The following is a 22,544-nucleotide window of genomic DNA, read 5'->3' as shown; positions in this document are numbered from 1 at the left end:
ATACCTGCGGATATATCCGCAGGTATTTTCTCCCGTGGGCACATAGCCTTATGCGCTCCTCCCTTCAGTCATTGTTGACGGAGTTCCAGCAGACTAGAAAAGAGGGAAACTATTGAAGTTGTCAGGGAGGATTGCTTACTCCAGCTATGGAAAGGGAGCAAAGCACACCATCCATCATGGGGAATGATTCTCTGCTGATACATGAGCTAGTTAAATGGAATCTGTCACCAGGTTTTTGCTCTCTCATTTGAGCGGATCATAATATAGAGACAGAGACCCTGATTCCAGCGATGTGTTACTGAGCAATTTTCTGTCATTTTGGTAAAATCAATGTTTTCTTTGCTGCATATCTAGCAGTTATACAGAGCTCGTGAATCTGCTGGACTACCTGCAGCACACCAAGTAGTCCTGTAATGATAATTTACTGCTGATTTAAACAGTGATTTTATCAAAACTACACTAAGAAGCTCAGTAAGTGAAGCAATGCTGGACTCAGGATCGCTGTCTCTACGTTATGCTGCTCTCAGGTGGCAAAAGCCTGGTGGCGGATTCCCTTTAAGGCAGCATCCTCACACAGGCCTTGGATACAGCATGTATTACTGGGAGGGACTCCGTCTACAGCAGGAAAGACTAGAACTAGAAGTGCGCTGTAAGGCTGCTTTCACACTACGTCTTTTTAACATGCGTCCTGAACGTTTTTTTGCTGCAAAAGCGGATCCTGCTTTTACAGCAAAAAATGCATGCAAACGCATGTGTTACTTTACAGGATCCTGTCACTGGATGTTTAGGGGCGGGCATTGGAGTCATGTGATCGGGAGTTATGAGAACTAAACGTGCCAGACTGGGAGCCGGCATCTGACAGCTGCGAGGCTCGTAACCAAGGTAAACATCGGGTATACTTGCTTGGATACCCGATATTTACTTTGGTTACAAGCGTCTGCAGCTGCTAGGAGCCGGGCTTCCTGCACACGTTACCAACGTAAACATCGGGTAACTAAGAGAAGTGGTTACCCGATATTTACCTTGGTTACGAGTGTCCGCAGCTCTCAGGTGGGAGAGAGAGACAGGAGAGGGAGGGGGAGAGACAGACAGAGAGGGAGGAGAGAGGGGGGGAGAGAGGCAGAGGGAGGAGAGAGACTGATCACCCGAGGCTGGCTTCTGTGCATGCTCAGTAGAGCAAGCAGGATCCTGCCTATCAGCATGCCAGCGTTCACATGCGTTTGCATGCTGTTTAGTCAGGATCCAGCAATTTGCAGAAGTTGGACGCAGCTCAAAAACGCTACAAGTAGCGTTTTTGAAAGATGTTAAAAAACTGCAAGTCACTGGATCCTCACTATAACGCACGCAAACGCAGGTGAACGCATGTTAACGCGAGTCCATTGCAAATGCATTGAAATGAAAACGCATTTGTACTGGATCCGTTTCTGCGTTAAAAAAACGTTCAGGACGCTTTTTAAAAAGACGTAGTGTGAAAGCAGCCTAAACTGCACATGGGGGGGACTCCACCATTCGCAGTAGAACAAACCTATAGCCTATTCTTGATTCCAAGTCACCTAGATACATTTGCAGCGACGTGACTGCAGCTGTGTGAACAGGACAACGTTTTCCATACTAAAGTAAAGGATGTTACAGAACGATCTAGAGTAATTGATTTTGGAGTGACAGGAGCCATGTGCATGAATGATGGTAATGCCTTTCATACTCAACCCTTTCATTTTCAGGGCTTCCTTGTATCCTTAGGAGAGTCTCTACCCAAGACCTTCTTGCGGAAGGGTCAGTCCGCCGAGACTGTGGACGCCGACGGGTCTGTTCCTGAGAAACAGACCTACTCAGCGGAGGCTTTGGCTTGTCTCTCCTACCTCCTGTTTGTGCACTATATTGGAATGGACAATTTTCCTTTTGTGTTTGGGTAAGAGTTATGAGTGATATAAGATGAAAGGAAAACCAAACAAAATGTCTGATATGGTTTTCCCAAGTGATGGCGGTACCAGTGGCGTAACTAGAGTCCGATGGGCCCCGGTGCAAAGTTTGAGCCGGGGCACCCTCCACATATTGGTCAGATTTATGGGCAGTTGTAGTGTTCTAAATCCTATGAAGACATGCTAGTTGCCGCCTTCATTGTGGCGTACTGACCCCCATCCTGTACTAATGTCCCCCATCCTGGGCCACTTCCTGGCAAACATGTCCCCCATCTGGTGTATGATCTCATTATGGCTATATAATGGAATATATGGCCCCATCCTGGAATAGATGTCCTCATCATGGCCCCATCCTGGAATAGATGTCCCCATGCTGGCCGCATCCTGGTACATATGATTCACCTGGGCGCCGCACAAAACCCCCCGATTAAAACTTATTCATCCAACTCCCGTAGTGTTCTCATCCGATGATGGCATGCCAGTGTGTACTCGGTGCAGCACATAACGTCACTTTCAAGCGCGGTGCTGCCACTTACAGCTCAGCCAGCTGCCAGGTGACTGCATAGTCTCTGCTCTCCTTGCCCTGGATTATGGGCATGGGCAGCAGTGAATATTCATAACCTTAATTGGCAGCTGTCACATCGCAGTGAAGGGACCTGACGGGTCTCTGTACTGCCAAGTGTTACAGTTGGATGCGCATCCACAGACTAACTTACAGCTGAAACTGGCACTAGGGCCAGCTGACCCTCTGTACCCCTTGGCCCGGTCGCAATCACGATCACTGTGACCGCGATAGTTATGCCCCTGAGCGTCACTATTGCACGTAAACTCTGCCTGGTATTGCATTTAAGAAGAACCCGTCACTAGATCAGAAGTGGCCAGTTTTTCATCTTGTATTCCTGCTGCTCCACGGAGTATAGATGTATTTAAGTAGATATGGTGGGGATTTTAGTTTAGTGATGATTTGAATGGTCTTTACAAGGAGGTGTGGTCACAGGTTCCTCAGGGGCGGGTATTTACGCTGCTCTGCATAATGACCCTTTTGACAAATACCATGAAATTTAGAAAAAAATAAAAAGGCCCATATCTCTGGAACCGTATGGCAGAATTTAGACAAAACATATATACTCATGCAAGCAGAGGGGAATAAAGTCTGAGCAAACACTGGCCACGTTTGACTTGAAGATGGGTTCCCTTTAAGTCCCAAGTGTTGTGGGTATGACACCATTAAATACTTTGGCTTAATGTTTCGTATTTAGCTAGACCGATTTTTAAATCGGAACAAAAATTGAATATGAAAAATTAATATTAACATTATTTCTAATTTCCCAGACCACCCTTTCTGGTAAAGTCGAACATCAGACACGTTAGTGTGCTGTTACAAAGGTAAGAACTTACCAAGAAACCGGCAGGAGGGGTCATTTATTACTAGAAGAAGCTCCCCCGTGACTAGAGCTCATCACCAGGGGCTCATGACAGCTGAGGTCTCACTTTGGCTTCTAATTTACATTTTCTATATTGATAGGTTCTGCAACTTTCTAATAGTTTGTTCACACTCCTTTCTAGACAAATCCTCACTTTTTAGAAGGGTCACCTGACAATTGGAAAATCTCAAATGTCTCTGCTTGACAAGCTGTAGTCTGTTCAGAATTTTCCATGCAAGGGTTCCACAGGAGGAACTAAACATTACACAATGTCCACTGAAATCAATGGGTTATCTGTGTAATGCACGAGAGGAGATGTCCCTATTAACCACACTCTGCTCTGGCCCGAAACAGAAGACTCCCCTATGTTAAAGGGGTTGTCCACTGCCATTTGAAAAGCAGATACTCAGCCCACCCCAGCACCGTTGCAGCAATGTTAGTGCTGCGTCTGCCGGAGAGGTCAATGACATTGTCATTCCACTCCAGTCAGCAGTCGCTATAAGGCTGCTGCACTCACTTTTTTTTTCCTCCTGTCCAACATTTGGGAAGTAAATTAGTGGGTCTACTGGACCAATGACACCGTTCACTTGCCTAACAGAGCAAACTGGACCGGCCACCAAGTCTTCTCTACTTCCACCGGAGGTGGCAGCAGGTACACGCTCCGGTAAGCAGCTGGCAAAGGGCAGCTCCAGGGTATATATGGTACCCCAGTAGCTGGCGCGACAGACACAGTACAATCTTTGATGGTAGCAGCAGTAGGCAGAATAGAGGGTCTGTCTGGGATGGATGGATATGGCAGCAGCAATCGGCATGGATACTTGTGGCAGCTTGTGTCCTAGCAGACAGCCAGCGAAGGTGGTCATAGCAGCAGATAGAGTGCACTGAAAGAGTTACAAATCAGCAGCAGAAAGTAAAAAAATAGCAGCAGCACTGAGGACCTGAGAACTATCAATGTAACTAACTCATTGCCCAGGCACCTCCCTAAAGGGGAAGGTACCTGGCATACCTGCAACCTCTCAGCTGACCTGAGGCACTTCCAGAAAAAGGCGGGCAGAACCAGGAAGCCTGTGAGGTATACACAGTCTGTGGGATACGGGAGAATGGACGGGGAGGGGAACGGGGCAGAACAGTATGGGGATTCCAGTATGGGCGCTACACTGGGGCATAAGAAAATTAGTTTTCAAAACTGGACAGCCCATTTAAGTGAATGTTATTCATTTTCCGTAATTATACAGCGGGTCCATAGGAGACAGTGTCTGATTTTGTAAATTGAACCAATTGATTTTAGTCATTATTTTTGGGGCAATTTCATTTGGTCTTAAGATGTGGGATAGGGTTTTTTGCACACAACAATTTTGTTTTTAAGTTTTACTGTATATTTTTGCCATTTCAGAACTGAAGAGTCATTGTTGTCGAAAGGGCTGGTAGGTATACTACAGGATTCAGTTTACTTGACTGGTCTGCACATCTTGAATGAACTAAAGCTTCTTTTTCTGGATTTCAGGATTTAATGGAACACAGTTTATTAAGAGTGGATAATGACGGCCTTACTGAGGATGTGCTGGAGGTCATCGCAGCCAGCCAAGTGCTACAAGTAGGTAGACTCTTTAAAATGTGTGTCACTTACAAAGTGAAAGGGGACACACACTATATAAATATTCATAACCTACCTTTTAAGATAGTTCCAGATTGCTGGGGGTCCTACACCTCCACGATCATCAGTGTGCAGGGGCCGCAGGATGTAAATGGAGTTTTGTTTCTTTGGACCCTTTGTTATTCCATGCCTGATGAAGAGACCTTTGTAGTCTGGAAAGCTTGCTTTGTAACTTTTTTTTTTTTTAATACTTTTATTAGCCATTAAAAGGTCTCATATCTACAAGATTATTATTTTGCTTCTCCCACTAAGAACAGTCAATAGTTTTTGGAGTTGTAACAGCACAGCTTGTAGTGACTCTTCTCCCGTACTCTGCCCTGGGGATCCCTTGTAGTGACTCTTCTCTGGTACTCTGCCTTGGGGATCCCTTGTAGTGACTCTTCTCCCGTACTCTGCCCTGGGGATCCCTTGTAGTGACTCTTCTCCCGTACTCTGCCCTGGGGATCCCTTGTAGTGACTCTTCTCCCGTACTCTGCCCTGGGGATCCCTTGTAGTGCTACCATGCTAAGAGGGCGGAATGCGTTCAGGAACTAACACCCTTGCGACAAGTCCCTGCACTCATTAGCATATCATAAATGATCTTTGGAAATACTTTTTTTCTAAATCTCTCTTTTTATGTATACTACTAACCTGGGACAGTTAGGCAGGGATTAGCAATATGCACCCAGAACTGCTTGTGGTTCTGGTTGCATATTGCACCTGAAAGGTTCCTTTCTTTGTCGCTCCATTGGGAGACCCAGACAATTGGGTGTAGAGCTTCTGCCTCCGGAGGCCACACAAAGTATTACACTGAAAAGTGTAACCCCTCCCCTCTGCCTATACACCCTCCCGTGCATCACGGGCTCCTCAGTTTTATGCTTTGTGTGGAAGGAGGCACACATCCACTCATGCATTCCCATTTTAGTCAGCAGCAGCTGCTGATTTTATCGGTTGGAAGAAAAGAGGGCCCCCACAGGGCCCCCGGCATGCTCCCTTCTCACCCCACTACATCGGCAGTGCTGTTAAGGTTGAGGTACCCATTGCGGGTACAGAGGCTGGAGCCACATGCCGTTTTCCTTCACCATCCCTTAGAGGCTCTGGGAGAAGTGGGATCCTGACCGGTCATCCATTCACTGGGACCGGGCTCCCACCGCAGCCCCTGTGGGAATCTGCCGGACAGGAGTCTATGTATCCTCAGGGACAGGGCCCTGCATCTAAAGGTACTCTGTGTCCCCATGGGGACTGTGCATGGAGCGCTTGTTTCACAGACGCTGCAGCAGCTGCTGGTTTGTGAGGACCGGGACTTCCGCGCCGACCGAGCCGGTTTGTCGGCCGCGGTATTAAATTTAGTCCCCGGCTTCATTGCGGCCTAGTACCATAACTCCCGCCCCCGGGCCTGCCAGTCAGGGGTAAGGGCGGGACGGTCGACCTGACGTCGGCAGTGAGGGCTGGAGCATACTTTAGGTTTCCTCCCCCCCCCTCACTGATCACTGTGGGGCCCCAGATTCCCGCACTTTACTAGTCGCCGCCCACGGCTCCCTCCTCCCCTGAGAGCTCCGGCAGCCATTTTTACACACATTCTGCCGGTGGAGGATTTCAGGAACGAGCTCTGCAGCTCTGGGAGACCTAAGGCAGGGAATCTGGTGGACACACACTCCGCTTTGGGCGGTCGGTAAGCCACACCGGTCACCCGGTGCTGGTCCCCCTAGGGTGCCGGAGTGTATATGTGTATATATATATATATATATAATATATTTTCTCTGTTCGGCCGGGTTGTTTACTTTTGGCTAAATACCCTCAGTGATCACTCTCCTAGGAGACAACAGCATGTCGTCCACAAGGAGCAAGGGCGCTAAGGCAAAGGGTTTTTTTGCAACCTGTACCTCTTGTGGGGCTATGTTACCTACAGGTTCCACCTACCCTCACTGTGAGCAATGCTCGACCCCTGTTGCACTTGCTCAGCCAGAGCCTCGGTCACTAGTGGGCCCCTCAGATCAGGCAGACCCTCCTGCTTCCACTGTCCAGGCGGCAGGGACAGAGTTTGCAGTTTTTGCTGAGAAACTCTCTGAGTCGCTTTCACAATCCATGGCTCAGTCTATGGACAAATGGTCTGCCAAGCTACTAGAAGCCTTGCAGTCCAGACCGGTCCTTACACAGGCCCCGGGCACTGTTGGATCATCGCCTCCAGGCCCCTCTCGGTCTGCGCCGCAGCGTGCTCCTGGGGTGGCCCCTAGGTCTCACGTGGAGGACTCCTGCACGGACCACAGTCCCAGACCGGCTAAGCGGGCTCGCTGGGAATCTTCCCCGACTTCCTCACGCTGCTCGGGGTCTCAGCTTGAGGACTCTCTGGAGGACGAGGCGGATGTCGCAGCTCAGGGCTCTGACCCTGATGTTGCCCTCAATCTTGATACACCTGAGGGGGACGCCTTAGTAAATGATCTTATATCGTCCATCAACCAGGTGCTAGATCTTTCTCCCCCACCTCCACCTATAGAGGAGTCGGCTTCGCAGCAGGAGAAACACCAGTTTAGGTTTCCCAAACGTACACGGAGTGCGTTTTTCGATCACTCTAACTTCAGAGATGCTGTCCAGAAGCACAGAGCATTTCCGGACAAGCGCTTTACTAAGCGCCTTAATGACACACGTTACCCCTTCCCCTCTGACGTGGTTAAGGGTTGGGCTCAATGTCCCAAGGTGGATCCTCCAGTCTCTAGACTGGCGGCTAGATCTGTAGTATCAGTTGCAGATGGCTCATCGCTCAAGGATGCCACTGACAGGCAGATAGAGCTCCTGGTGAAATCCATCTATGAAGCCACAGGCGCGTCTTTTGCCCCGGCCTTTGCAGCCGTGTGGGCACTCCAAGCTATCTCAGCTTGTCTGTCTGAGATTAATGCGGTCACACATAAATTTGCTCCGCAAGTTGCGTCTTTGACTTCTCAGGCGTCGGCTTTTTCGTCCTACGCCATGAACGCCGTCCTGGACTCTGCTAGCCGTACAGTGGTAGCATCCGCTAATTCTTTGGCAGTCCGCAGGGCCATGTGGCTACGCGAATGGAAGGCAGACTCTGCTTCCAAGAAGTTCTTAACCGGTTTGCCGTTTTCTGGCGAACGATTGTTTGGCGAACGATTGGATGAAATTATTAAGGAATCCAAGGGAAAGGACTCGTCCTTACCCCAGTCCAAACCGAAGAGACCTCAGCAACGGAAAATACAACCGAGGTTTCGGTCCTTTCGGCCCTCAGCCAAGTCCCAATCCTCCTCGTCCAACAGGCCAGAGAAAGGCCAGAGGAACTCCTATGCGTGGCGGTCTAAGTCACGCCCCCAAAAAAACCGCCGGAGGCACTGCCTCCAAGGCGGCCTCCTCATGACTTTCGGCCTCCCCGAACAGCATCTTCGGTCGGTGGCAGGCTCTCCCGCTTTTGCGACGCCTGGTGGCCACATGTCCAAGACCGATGGGTGAGAGACATTCTGTCTCACGGTTACAGGATAGAGTTCAGCTCTCGTCCTCCGACTCGTTTCTTCAGAACATCTCCGCCCCCATCTCGGGCCGGCGCACTTTTTCAGGCGGTGGGCGTTCTGAAGACAGAAGGAGTGGTGATTCCCGTTCCCCCTCAGGAACATGGTCACGGCTTCTACTCCAACTTGTTCGTGGTGCCAAAGAAGGACGGATCATTCCGTCCCGTTCTGGACCTCAAACTGCTCAACAGGCATGTGAGCACCAGAAGGTTTCGGATGGAATCTCTCCGCTCGGTCATCGCTTCGATGTCACAAGGAGACTTCCTAGCATCAATCGACATCAAGGATGCTTATCTCCATGTGCCGATCGCACCCGAACATCAACGCTTCCTGCGTTTCGCCATCGGGGACGAACACCTTCAGTTCGTGGCACTGCCTTTCGGCCTGGCGACAGCCCCACGGGTCTTCACCAAGGTCATGGCTTCCGTTGTGGCGGTCCTACACTCTCAGGGACACTCGGTGATCCCTTACTTAGACGATCTCCTAGTCAGGGCACCCTCCCGGGTGGCGTGTCAACACAGCCTAACCGTCGCTCTGGCGACTCTCCAGCAGTTCGGGTGGCTTATCAACTTCCCAAAGTCCAAGTTGACACCGACCCAATCACTGACTTACCTCGGGATGGAGTTTCATACTCACTCAGCGATAGTCAAGCTACCGCTGGACAAACAGCTTTCGCTGCAGACAGGGGTGCAATCTCTTCTTCGGGGTCAGTCACACCCCTTGAGGCGCCTCATGCACTTCCTGGGGAAGATGGTGGCAGCAATGGAGGCAGTGCCCTTCGCGCAGTTCCATCTGCGCCCACTCCAATGGGACATTCTCCGCAAATGGGACAGGAGGTCGACGTCCCTCGACAGGAACGTCTCTCTTTCCCTTGCAGCCAAAACCTCTCTTCAGTGGTGGCTTCTTCCCACTTCTCTATCGCAGGGAAAATCCTTCCTGCCCCCATCCTGGGCTGTGGTCACGACGGACGTGAGCCTGTCAGGGTGGGGAGCGGTTTTTCTCCACCACAGGGCTCAGGGAACCTGGACTCCGATAGTCTTCCCTTCAGATAAATGTTCTGGAGATAAGGGCAGTGTATCTAGCCCTAAAGGCGTTCCATCGGTGGCTGGAGGGCAGGCAGATCCGCATACAGTCGGACAACGCCACGGCGGTCGCGTACATCAACCACCAGGGCGGCACGCGCAGCCGTCAAGCCTTCCAGGAAGTCCGGCGGATTCTGCTGTGGGCGGAAGCCACAGCCTCCACCATCTCCGCAGTTCACATCCCGGGCGTAGAAAACTGGGAAGCAGATTTTCTCAGTCGTCAGGGCATGGATGCGGGGGAATGGTCTCTTCACCCAGACGTGTTTCGAGAGATCTGTCGCCGCTGGGGAACGCCGGACGTCGATCTCATGGCGTCACGGCACAACAACAAAGTCCCGGCATTCATGGCACGGTCTCAGGATCACAGAGCTCTGGCGGCGGACGCGTTAGTTCAGGATTGGTCGCAGTTTCGACTCCCTTATGTGTTTCCTCCTCTGGCGATGTTGCCCAGAGTGTTACGCAAGATCAGATCCGACTGTCGTCGCGCCATTCTCGTCGCTCCAGATTGGCCGAGGCGGTCGTGGTACCCGGATCTGTGGCATCTCACGGTGGGTCAGCCGTGGGCGCTTCCAGACCGCACAGACCTGCTGTCACAAGGGCCGTTTTTCCATCTGAATTCTGCGGCCCTCAACCTGACTGTGTGGCCATTGAGTCCTGGCTCCTAGCGTCGTCGGGTTTATCTCAGGATGTCATTGCCACTGAGACAGGCCAGGAAACCAACGTCCGCCAAGATCTATTACAGGTCGTGGCGGATCTTCTTGTCCTGGTGCTCTGATAAGGGTTTTACTCCCTGGCCTTTTGCCTTACCTATTTTTCTTTCATTCCTTCAATCCGGAATGGACAAGGGTTTGTCACTCGGCTCTCTCAAGGGACAAGTATCGGCGCTCTCAGTATTTTTTCAAAAGCGCCTGGCAAGGCTTCCGCAGGTCCGCACGTTCCTGCAGGGAGTTTGCCACATAGTTCCACCCTACAAGCGTCCGCTGGAACCCTGGGACCTTAACAGGGTGTTAATGGCTCTTCAAAAACCACCTTTCGAGCCGCTGAGGGATGTCTCTTTATCACGTCTTTCGCAGAAGGTGGCATTTCTTGTGGCAATTACCTCACTCCGAAGAGTGTCGGAGCTTGCAGCGCTGTCATGCAAATCCCCTTTCCTGGTTTTTCACCAGGATAAGGTGGTTCTGCGTCCTGTCCCGGAGTTTCTCCCTAAGGTGGTATCTCCTTTTCATCTCAATCAGGATATCTCCTTACCGTCATTTTGCCCTCATCCAGTTCACCAGTGTGAAAAGGATTTGCATTCATTAGATCTAGTGAGAGCACTCTGGCTCTACGTGTCTCGCACGGCGCCCCTGCGCCGTTCAGATGCGCTCTTTGTCCTGATCGCTGGCCAACGTAAGGGTTCGCAGGCTTCCAAGTCAACTTTGGCTCGGTGGATCAAGGAACCGATTCTTGAAGCCTACCGTTCTTCGGGGCTTCCTCTTCCTTCGGGCCTGAAAGCCCATTCTACCAGAGCCGTGGGTGCGTCCTGGGCATTGCGACACCGGGCTACGGCTCAGCAGGTGTGTCAGGCAGTTACCTGGTCTAGTCTGCACACCTTCACAAAACACTATCAAGTGCATACCTATGCTTCGGCAGATGCCAGTCTAGGTAGGCGAGTCCTTCAGGCGGCGGTTGCCCACCTGTAGGAAGGGGTCGTTTTCGGCTCTCTTTTATTGAGGTATTATTTTACCCACCCAGGGACTGCTTTTGGACGTCCCAATTGTCTGGGTCTCCCAATGGAGCGACAAAGAAGAAGGGAATTTTGTTTACTTACCGTAAATTCCTTTTCTTCTAGCTCCTATTGGGAGACCCAGCACCCGCCCCTGTTCCCTTTGGGCTGGTTGTTCTTTTGTGTACACATGTTGTTCATGTTGAATTGTTCTTTTGGTTATGGTTTCAGTTCTCCGAACATCCTTCGGATTGAATTTACCCCAGACCAATTTATAAGTTTCCTCCTTCCTGCTTTTGCACCAAAACTGAGGAGCCCGTGATGCACGGGAGGGTGTATAGGCAGAGGGGAGGGGTTACACTTTTCAGTGTAATACTTTGTGTGGCCTCCGGAGGCAGAAGCTATACACCCAATTGTCTGGGTCTCCCAATAGGAGCTAGAAGAAAAGGAATTTACGGTAAGTAAACAAAATTCCCTTCTTTTAAGGAGGTTGGTCACTACTTTATCATTGGGCTATCCATAGGATAGGTCATAAAACTCTGATTGGGCAGGGTCTTATTCCCCGTACCACGGCCGATCAGCAGTTCTGGGTGCCAGCGGGAGCAGGCAGAGCTTATACGGCTGCTGCTATCAGACAGGGCAGCTCCAGAACTGACCATTACCTGCTGCCGGCACCTTAACAGCTGATCGTCGGAGGTTTCAGGTGTCTGTCCCCGGCCAATCAGACATCAATGACCTATCCTAAGGATAGGCCGTCAATGATAACGTAGTGGTCAACCTATTTAACCTTTGGAAACATGAAAACAAAAATCAATACTGGTACCAATCTGCATGGGGTCACATTGACTGCATGGTACCAGACAAGGGCTATCAAAAACTATTAGTTCCTAGAAACAAGGAAGTCTTGAATGTTCTACTGTTGCACTGAAAGTCTACAGAAAGTTAATGCAAAAACCATTTTCTATCGTATAGATCATATACTATGTTTTCCATGGATACACTGTTGTATGCTTTATTACTGATCAGAAAGGCGTCCACTGAAGTGATGTATATCTCCTGTATGCTATAACATATAGCCGTGTATACGGCAGGGGATTTCAGTGTTTGGGATTAATCGTCCATCTGTGAATAGAGGTTGCTCATCATTTCTTTATCCTCCTCTCCGTGCAGGATTTAGTGAAGGTGATGACTCTTTGTCCTATTGAACATCTGGTAAGTCACAGATGCTACTGAGATGACCCTGCCTAAGATTACAGCCCCATTATCCATCCCTCCGCTGAATCTCCGGCTCTTTTTATAGAGAAAGAAGAGTCTGGCGATGTTACAGTTAGTGATTGACAAGTTTTGTGTATGTGGAAAGTACAAGTTGTTCAGGTAAGATTACAGAGCAGCGTTCACGTGAAATCTGTACACTGTGTTGTCCTGTGACATGACTCCAACTTGAGTTAAAGAAGAACTGTAGCAATTTTTTTTCTTCTATAGTTCAGCTTGGGTTTTTGTCTGGCGAAAACAAGCTATCCCCTATCTATAGGACACGTGATGACTTGTTGATGGGCAGGGGCCAACCGCTAAGACCTGCACCGATCGCCAGAATGGGGCACCTTTATTCTCGTTAGAGTGGAGCCACCATGCTTGTCCTCGGCCACCGCTCCATTCATTCTCTTTGTGGCACTTTGCGTGTTCCAGCAGCCCCATGAAGAATGAATGCATTTGGGTTTCAGCCTCCACCCTGACAATCCATTCTGTAACTGGGAAAAGTGTCCAGTCAGGCTTAAAAATGCCTCGTTCTGCCGATCGGTGCAGGTCCCAGCTCTCAGGCCCCCACCGGTCAGCAAGTTATGTCTATCCCAGGGATATGAGAACTTATTTTCACTCTATTAAAATATAATGTGGAGGTTTTAGTTGATGTGAAGTGTCGACCTTCTTCCCCCTCTGATAGTATTGCAGTCTACATTTCCCATGATGCTGAAGCTTCATCATTGTCCTTGCTCCTATCTAATAGCAGCAGGTGACTTAGGATATAATCGGGCTCCGCAGCATTAATCATGGGTCAGCAGCTCTGTGTGATGCAGTCTTCCCACTATATCACTACCGAGACCTAACTGTCCATCTTTAGAAGTCTTCTCTGTCCCTCACAACCAATCACTGCCTAGCTTTCATTTTGTATTCTGCACTTTAAAAATGAAAGCTGCTTTATGATTGGTGGCAATGAACAGCAATTGCATTTTGTTTTTTGTTTTAGACAGTTTCCTCAACCATATCTGTAGCAGCATGGGAGGCTGTGTTGAGGGACAGGGAGGGGAGGAGTCGGAGAGCGGCCAGGAGAGATCTTACGGGTGATGTCATCCTGGAGTTCACCGGAAGGCACACACTGACTTTCAGCCTAGGCATTAGTGCATGTACTGGATGAGTTGTCAAAAAAGGGATAACAATGAGTAAACTACCTATGATAAAGGGGGCTATAAACAATGTAACTGAGATGGGATTAAATAAATTAAAAGTGAACCTATTGTTTGGTAATTTTTTCTTGTAGGTCTCAGTGGTTAAATTGTGTCATCATTGTTTTAACCATATATTGAGTTTGCATAAATGCCAATGACTAAGCGAGTGCGAAACACGCATCGAGGTGCTGAGCGGTGTGGTTTTTTATTTGTGGTCAGTATAGTCTGGTTATCTATCCGGTCGCAGTGCTAATGTTGTTATTTAGCCTCTTCACAGTGTTAGGCTAGTTTCACACTTGCGCTATTTTGACACAAACGGAATCCGTCACTAATGTAGTACAGTTCATTTATTTACATTGGAAGCGCGTTACTATGGCGCGTGTGTGTGTGTCATGGAGTACCCGCTTGTGTCCACATGATGTCGCGCTTCCACTGTAAATAAATGAACTGTACTACATTAGTGACGGATTCCGTTTGCGTCAAAATAGCGCAAGTGTGAAACTAGCCTTAACTATGAGCTGACCTATGTTCTAGCTCCCTCATAGAGGGAACTGAGTGGCGTGGTTCACTACTAAGGCTATTGATATTATCAAAACCCTCTGTATACTATAACATATCATCAATTTATATTGCACTGGCACTTTAATTGAGATTTGGGGTTTATATGTGTATACTTTTTAGAAACCCTGGAATAACATATTTTATTTTTGGCTACTGATATAATTAGGTTTGTTTATACTACTTTTGTACTGAAATTTGAACAGAGATCGGGGGTTAATATATACCTATACTATACTGGCATAACATCTCTTTACAATCTATTTGTGTGATGACCACTTTTCTCTGGCTTCTATTGTTATTACCACATTGCAGCAGTTTTTCTGTGTATGTTTTAGGGGTTGGTTTTTTATCATTGTGTGTTCTGGCTTTTATGTGAATCTCAAATAAATTTTCCGTAATACTTTGATCAGGTCAATAAAAATGAATAATTTCCTATAATCATGATTTTTTTTTTACATGTTTCTTATTGGCATTTATGCAAACTCAATATATGGTTAAGATGTTTTTGGTGCGTTTTGGTAGGTTTAAGGCAATTTAATAATGGATCTCGATTTCCTTTTTTGGTTTAAAATGCGTCATTGTTGCTTGTTACATTTTTGCTAGATAATCAACGCTATCAATGCTATATTTTGGTATATACCTTGTTGGAATCTATAGTTCATTCTATTTTTTTTTTTTTTTTATTATTATACCTAAATGGGGTGGCCATTACCAAATCTGCATGTTTGGCAGACAGCCATCAATTACCGTACTGCTGATGGGGGAGCAATCTCGTGGATAGTACCTATAACAGAGTCCTCTTAGTCCACCATTTGGCTAGTATAAACTGTGGGGTTTTTTTGGGGGGGGGGGGGGGTTGGGTTTCTGTGTGAGCTACTGGTGCTTGCCCACTCAGTTTTAATAGGACTTATTTTCTTGAAGACTGGGTCCAGGGCTAGGGCAATTATTGTGATATTGTGTTTTCTGTCTGCCGAGACAGTGTTCTGTGCAATTACAGTAGTCCCTTTCAAATATAACTTGTCCCTTGCTGCATTTTGTGTTAGGAAAACAAACCATGCTGTACTTTCCCTCCCCTGGTCCACTAGTGATCCTCCACCACTGCCCCCTCTGCATGTCAACAGTGCGTCAGCCAATGACAATCTGTCAGCTCAGAGCTGGGCGTCAATCTACACTGGAGAGCCCCGCTCACCTGCTAAGAGCTGCTAAGCTCACTGATTGGCTGCCGCACTCTCCATGTCACTTTAGTATTGCAACCAATGCCAGACACCTGGAGTAGTGGCGGAGGCTCGCCGGTGTATACAGTGTGGGTTGTTTTTTGTTGTTTTGTTATTTTTAACAAAATGCAGCAAGGGACGAATTATATTTGAAAGGAAACAACCCTTTGAACAATCGGAGATGTACATTTTTGTCACCCCAATTATATGGAGTAAGTCTGAGAGCTAAGCCCACTTCATACCAGGCAGATGCTGGCTGTGTAAGACAGCCGGCATCTGCTCCTAACAGCAATCAGAGCTTAGCTCCAATCCCTACTATTTAAATGCTGTTGTCTATCACTGCCAGTGACACTTAAATAGCCTTCTTGTAGGTGTGTTTGTGCATAGTCTCCACACGCTACCCTTTTCCCAAAACAATTGTGAAGATAAATGGGTGCATGCGGAAGGCTTTGATTGCCGTCATCTTGGGGCCCCGTCACACGCTACGATATATCTAACGATATGTCGTCGGGGTCACGGAATTTGTGACGCACATCCTGCGTCGTTAGAGATGTCGTAGCACGTGACACCACCGAACGAATGTTAATGAGCAAAAATACTCGCCTTATCGTTGCTCGTTGGCACGTCATTCATTTTCATGTCGTTCCTCCTTCTGCGCGCCGGTTGTTCGTCGTTCCTGAGGCAGCACACATCGCTACGTGTGAAACCCCGGGAACGACGAACAGCTTACCGGAGTCCCGCCGGCAATGCGGAAGGAAGGAGGTGGGCGGGATGTTACGGCCGCTCATCTCCGCCCCTCCGCTTCTATTGGCCAGCCGCTGTGTGACGTCGCTGTGACGCCGAACGTCCAACCACCTTCAGGAAGAGTGTGTTCGCCGCCCACAGAGACGTCATTAGGGAGGTAAGTAAGTGTGACCGGGGTTAACGACATTGTGCGCTACGGGCAACAAACTGCCCGTGACGCACAAACGACGGGGGTGGGTGCGATCGCACGATATATCGTCGCATGTGACGCCGCCTTTAGACCAGGCGTCATAGAAGAGTCATCATACTATATATTGTAATGCCACAGTATTGCAATGCATATATATATTATATTTATAATTATATTATATTTATAATTATATTATATTATAATATATATGTATATGTGTGTGTGTGTATATATATATAGATAGATAGATAGATAGATAGATAGATATATATAGATATATATATAGATAGATATATATAGATATATATATAGATAGATTATATATATATATATATATATAGATAGATATATATATATATAGATATATATATATATATATATATATATATATATAATGTGTATATGTGTGTGTATATATATATATATATATATATATATATATATATATATATATATATATATATATATATATATATATATATATATATATATATATATATATATATATATAATGTGTATATGTGTGTGTATATATATATATATATACTAGAAGGTGGCCCGATTCTACGCATCGGGTATTCTAGAATTTACGTATTGTGTAGTTCATGTATGATTTTTGTTATATATATATATATATATAGAGAGAGATGTTGTTGTCTGTAGTTACCAAGTGTTTGTGTAGGCGCTGTACATGTTCTGGGTGTTGTCTGGGTGTGACGGGGGGTGAGAGCGGTGTTGTATGTGTGTTGCGTGTGTTGCGTTGTTTGTGGAGCGCTGTGTGTCTGTAGCGTTGCGTGTGTGTTGCGCGGTTTGTGTGTGTGTGGTGTGTTTTGGGGGGAGGTATGTTTTGTGCAATGTGTGTGTTGTGCGGTATGTGCGTATATTTGTGTGTGCCGCGGTGTTTGTGTGTTGGGTGTTGTGTGTGTGCAGCTTTGTCTGTGTGTGTGGGTGTCTGTGTAGGGCAGTTGTTTGTGGTTCCCAGTGTGTGTGTGGTGTGTTGTGCAGTGCGCGCGCGCGTGTGTGTGTGTGTGTGTGTGTGTGTGTGTGTGTGTGTGTGTGTGTGTGCATCAGCCTCTCTTCTCTCAGCCTACCTCTCCCAGCCTCCCTCAGCATCAGCCTCCCTCTCCCAGCCTCCCCAGCATCAGCCTCCGCCAGCATCAGCCTCTCTCCTTCCAGCCTCCCCCAGCATCAGCCTCCCCTTCCCAGCCTTCCCAGGATCAGCCTCTCTCCTCCCAGCCTCCTTCCTCCCAGCCTCCCTCAGCATCAGCCTTCCGCTCCCAGTCTCCCCCAGCATCAGCCTCCCCAAGCATCAGCCTCCACCAGCATCAGCCTCTCTCCTTCCAGCCTCCCCCAGCATCAGCCTCTCTCCTTCCAGCCTCCCTCAGCATCAGCCTCCCGTTCCCAGCCTTCCCCAGGATCAGCCTCTCTCCTCCCAGCCTCCTTCCTCCCAGCCTCCCTCAGCATCAGCCTTCCCCTCCCAGCCTCCCCCAGCATCAGCCTCCCCAAGCATCAGCCTCCACCAGCATTAGCCTCTCTCCTTCCAGCCTCCCCCAGCATCAGCCTCCCCAAGCATCAGCATCAGCCTCCCTCGTCCCAGCCTCCCCTTCCCAGCCTCCCCCAGCATCAGCCTCTCTCCTCCCAGCCTTCCCCATGATCAGCCTCTCTGCTCCCAGCCTCCTCCAGCACGCCGTGCTCCTCTGCCGACACTCACACACCCGATCGCATCCACTCACACACACCCGATCGCATCCACTCACACACACCCGATCGCATCCACTCACACACACCCGATCGCATACACTCACACACACAGACACTGACGATATCGCACATACGCACTTATACTCACAACATCCGGGGATATCACATGCTTCTGGCCATGTGATCCTCCGGCAGGTCCTGGAAGATCACAACAGCACAGTATCGCCGCCGAGAAGCAAGCGATATCCCAGGATGTTGTGAGTATGTGGATGCGATGTGATGTGTGTGTGTGAGTGAGTGTGATCTGATTTGTGTGTGTGTATGTGTGTGCTGTTATGTGTGTGCTGTTATGTGTCTGTATTTTCCGCCGCTGCAGGACCTTGATGTGTGGATGCGATGTGATGTGTGTGTGTGAGGTGTGTATGAGAGTGAGTGTGAGCCGGTGTACACTGGTAACTATGATACACATCGGGTAACTAAGGGACCTTAGTTACCCGATGTGTATAATGGTTACCAGCTTTCACGGCCTCCGTGAAGATCCCAGCATCGCAAGGTTATGTCTGGCGCTGCTGGGATCCTGACGGAGCCGGTGTAGAAGCAAGCGATATCCCAGCATGTTGTGATGTGTGAGGTGTGTGTGAGATTGAGTGTGAGAGTGAGTGTGATCTGATGTGTGTGTGTGTGTACTCACCTGGGAATCGGGGCTCCGTGTCAGTTGGGCCAGAGCGAGCGTGCATTGCGTGAGGGGGCGGGGCCTGCAGAGAGCCGGGGCGAGAGGCCAATCCGTGGGGGGGGGGCGGGGCCATGGCGAGCCCAGCGGCCAATCAGCTTTGTGTCACCGTAAGGACACAATTTCGGAGCATGACAGACAGACAGATAGACAGACAGACAGACAGATAGACAGACAGATAGACAGACAGATAGACAGACAGATAGACAGACAGATAGACAGACAGACAGACAGATAGACAGACAGACAGACAGATAGACAGACAGATAGACAGACAGACAGACAGACAGACAGACAGACAGACAGACAGACAGACAGACAGACAGACAGACAGACAGACAGACAGACAGACAGACAGACAGACAGACAGAATAAGGCAATTATATATATAGATATATATATATAGATATATATATAGATATAGATATAGAGATAGAGATAGATATAGAGATAGATAGATAGATAGATATAGATATATATATATATAGATATATATATATATATATATATATATATATATATATATATATATATAATATATGTGTATATATATATATATATATGTGTATATGTGTATGTATATATAGATAGATATATATCTAACTATTTAAATATTAGTTGACGCATATTTATTTTTAAAGTAATGAGGGAAAGGGAAAAAAGCTAGGATAAAAAAAATTGCCAGGCAATGGAGGAATGAAGCTGCTAATGATGCTGCAGCTTGTAGTAATGTATACTGACAATACATCTTATAACCATCTGCTTTCTGTCCAGACGTCTCTTGAAGATGAGCAGTCACGCAGGAGTGGAGGGCTATGTCATACAAAACATTAAGAATCAGATAGACTCTGCTCTAAAGGTGAGATTAATTATACTGCACTGCTTCATTCATAGTGGTGATATTAATATTCAGAAATAAAATGTATCGTACATGCAGCACTGTAGGCAGATATTAAAAAAAGGAGTTCAGTTTTTCGTATGGCGCACCAATGATATCCATGTGATTTCCTTTACTAGAAATGTCTTGCGAACCAAGATATCTTAAGGCCACGTCTCACTAAGCAACATCGCTGCTGAGGCACGACTTTTGTGACGTAGCAGTGATGTTGCTAGCGATGTTGCTGTGTGTGACATCCAGCAACAACCTGGCCCCTGCTGTGAGGTCGTTGGTTGTTGCTGAATGTCCTGGACCATTTTTTAGTTGTTGCTGTCCCGCTGTGAAGCACAGATCGCTGTGTGTGACAGCGACAGAGCAACAACTAAATGTGCAGTGAGCAGGGAGCCGGCTTCTGCGGAGGCTGGTAACCAATGTAAATATCGGGTAACCAAGAAGCCCTTACCTTGGTTACCCGATATTTACCTTCGTTACCAGCGTCCGCCGCTCTCACGCTGCCAGTGCCGGCTCCCTGCACACATACCCAGACTACACATCGGGTAATTAACCCGATGTGTACACTGGCTAGGAGTGCAGGGAGCCAGCGCTAAGCGGTGTGCGCTGGTAACCAAGGTAAATATCGGGTTGGTTACCAAATATTTACCTTAGTTACCAGGCGCAGCATGCTTCCACGCGTCGATGCTGGCTGGAGGCTGGTCACTGGTGAGATCTGCCTGTGTGACAGCTCACCAGCATCCCGTGTAGCGACGCTCCAGCGATCCCAATCCCTGCCAGGTCAGGTTGCTGGTGGGATCGCTGGAGCGTCGCTTAGTGTGACGGTACCTTTAGAGATGCTTGGATGGTTAATTACATGAGTTTACGATTATTGATCTCCTGAAGGGAAATTAGAACCATCTTTCTTTATAATGAAATAATTAACTTTTTTTTTTTTTTTTTAACTGTTTGGGGTTTTTTTTGTTTTGTTTTTTTTTAACTTTGTTTTTGTAAAAATTAAATCAGAATCCACAAAACAGGTTGTTCCTAGGGAGTCGACTGACGCCACTTCTGCACCTGGCACTTTCACTTCCAGAAGGAGCGGAAACTGATCTTCTTCAGACGTCTGATAGGTGAGAGATGTACAGTGATGCGTTCATGAAATATATGTTTCAGGTGCATGCGCCTATCAACATCCTAAGAGCCAAATATTTTACATTATTTTTAAAGCCACTACTTGTGACTCTCTTAGTCAAATACACATCTACTGGGATAGTTGGCCATAGACTATATAGAGGGAAAACTTAAATCTTGCACTTAATAGCAGATGACCAGGAAAGAAGCCTTAGGCGGGCTTTGCACACTACGACATCGCAGGCCGATGCTGCGATGCCGAGTGCGATAGTGCCCGCCCCCGTCGCAGCAGCGATATGTGGTGATAGCTGGCGTAGCGAAAATTATCGCTACGTCAGCTTCACACACACACTCACCTGCCGTGCGACGTCCCTGTGGCCGGCGACCCGCCTCCTTGTTAAGGGGGCGGGTCGTGCGGCGTCACTGCGACGTAACACGGCAGGCGGCCAATCAGAGCGGAGGGGCGGAGATGGGCAGGATGTAAACATCCTGCCCATCTCCTTCCTTCCGCATATCCTACGGTAGCCGCAGTGAGGCCGGTAGGAGACGTTCCTCGCTCCTGCGACTTCACACACAGCGATGTGTGCTGCCGCAGGAGCGAGGAACAACATCGGACCATTGCGTCAGCGTAATTATGGATTACGCCGACGCTGTACCGATGATACGATTACGACGCTTTTGCGCTCGTTAATCGTATCATCCAGCCTTTACACACTACGATATCGCCTGCGATGCCGGAAGTGCGTCATTTTCAATTTGACCCCACCGACATCGCACCTGCGATGTCGCAGTGTGCAAAGTGCCCCTTAGAATCCTGATAACATGCATCTCTCACCATGAAGGCCAAAATGACTCTGCTTTAGTTCCTCCACCAGTGCTACCTTTCACCTTCCCGGCTATAAACAGTTAGGAGACTATCCTATGAGAGATGTTACTGCTGCATGACCCCAACATCTTCATCCCAGTAGTCATAACGTCCTTATTTAGAGGTGTATTGGAGGAGAAATTAGATGTCCTTTTACTCTAAACGATAATGACATATAATTTCCTGACTATGTATGAAAAGCTGCCTGAACCACCGGCCTGAGAGATGGCAGCAGATGGGGAAGATGGGGCAGAGTGTGCTGATAGGTCTGTCAGGAGCAACAAGACAGCCAGCTATGTGAAGGAACTGCACAGATTTCACAGCAGCTCTGTTTTTAATAAAGGCTATTTACAATGTAAACAAATGATAAAAAATTGAGCACAAAGCAGCCTTTATGTGTAGGTTGTTTAAATGTGTCAACATTAATGGAAAACTAACTCTCAATTGTTTTCTCTGCAGAATAATGGCTTCACTGAACCTTTTTAGGTACTTGGTAATCAAAGATGTTGACAATGAAGTAAGTGTCTTGTATATAAAGAGCTGTTTTGATTTAATAAATCTCTAAAAAGGCAAAAACAAACTTAAAAAAAAAAATAAAAGCTCAAATAGCTCTGCCTTGTAAAAGTTTTTGTGGCTGTACACGTGTACATGCCTATATGCATACTCGGAGCTCACTGGAGCATCGGTGCACGCAGAGGTCCTAATGAAGACAGATCACCGCAGACTATGACATGCTCTACTTTTTCCTTCATGTTCCTTGGAGATCCTTCTTTATTAGAGTCCAGTCTCCATGAAGTGTTTGTTCTCCTGTCAAAGAG

At 47.8% G+C, this 22,544-nt stretch overlaps 1 protein-coding gene across 1 annotated transcript in view; it reads left to right on the top strand.

Annotated features, from left to right (window-relative positions):
* Positions 1-22,544, top strand: part of GLMN (glomulin, FKBP associated protein) — an 82,601-nt gene that overhangs the window by 47,767 nt on the left and 12,290 nt on the right. Inside the window, exons 9-17 of the mRNA XM_075322325.1 lie at positions 1,722-1,909; positions 3,252-3,305; positions 4,737-4,767; positions 4,848-4,937; positions 12,449-12,490; positions 12,579-12,652; positions 19,634-19,718; positions 20,754-20,860; positions 22,186-22,243. Of these exons, the coding sequence (XP_075178440.1) occupies positions 1,722-1,909; positions 3,252-3,305; positions 4,737-4,767; positions 4,848-4,937; positions 12,449-12,490; positions 12,579-12,652; positions 19,634-19,718; positions 20,754-20,860; positions 22,186-22,243 (729 nt within the window). The remainder of the gene's footprint in view (positions 1-1,721; positions 1,910-3,251; positions 3,306-4,736; positions 4,768-4,847; positions 4,938-12,448; positions 12,491-12,578; positions 12,653-19,633; positions 19,719-20,753; positions 20,861-22,185; positions 22,244-22,544) is intronic.

Source organism: Anomaloglossus baeobatrachus, chromosome 8 (genome assembly GCF_048569485.1).
Source record: "Anomaloglossus baeobatrachus isolate aAnoBae1 chromosome 8, aAnoBae1.hap1, whole genome shotgun sequence".
NCBI classification, from domain to species: domain Eukaryota; kingdom Metazoa; phylum Chordata; class Amphibia; order Anura; family Aromobatidae; genus Anomaloglossus; species Anomaloglossus baeobatrachus.
The sequence above is the reverse complement of the archived record's forward strand: the minus strand, read 5'-3'. Positions and strand labels throughout refer to the sequence as shown.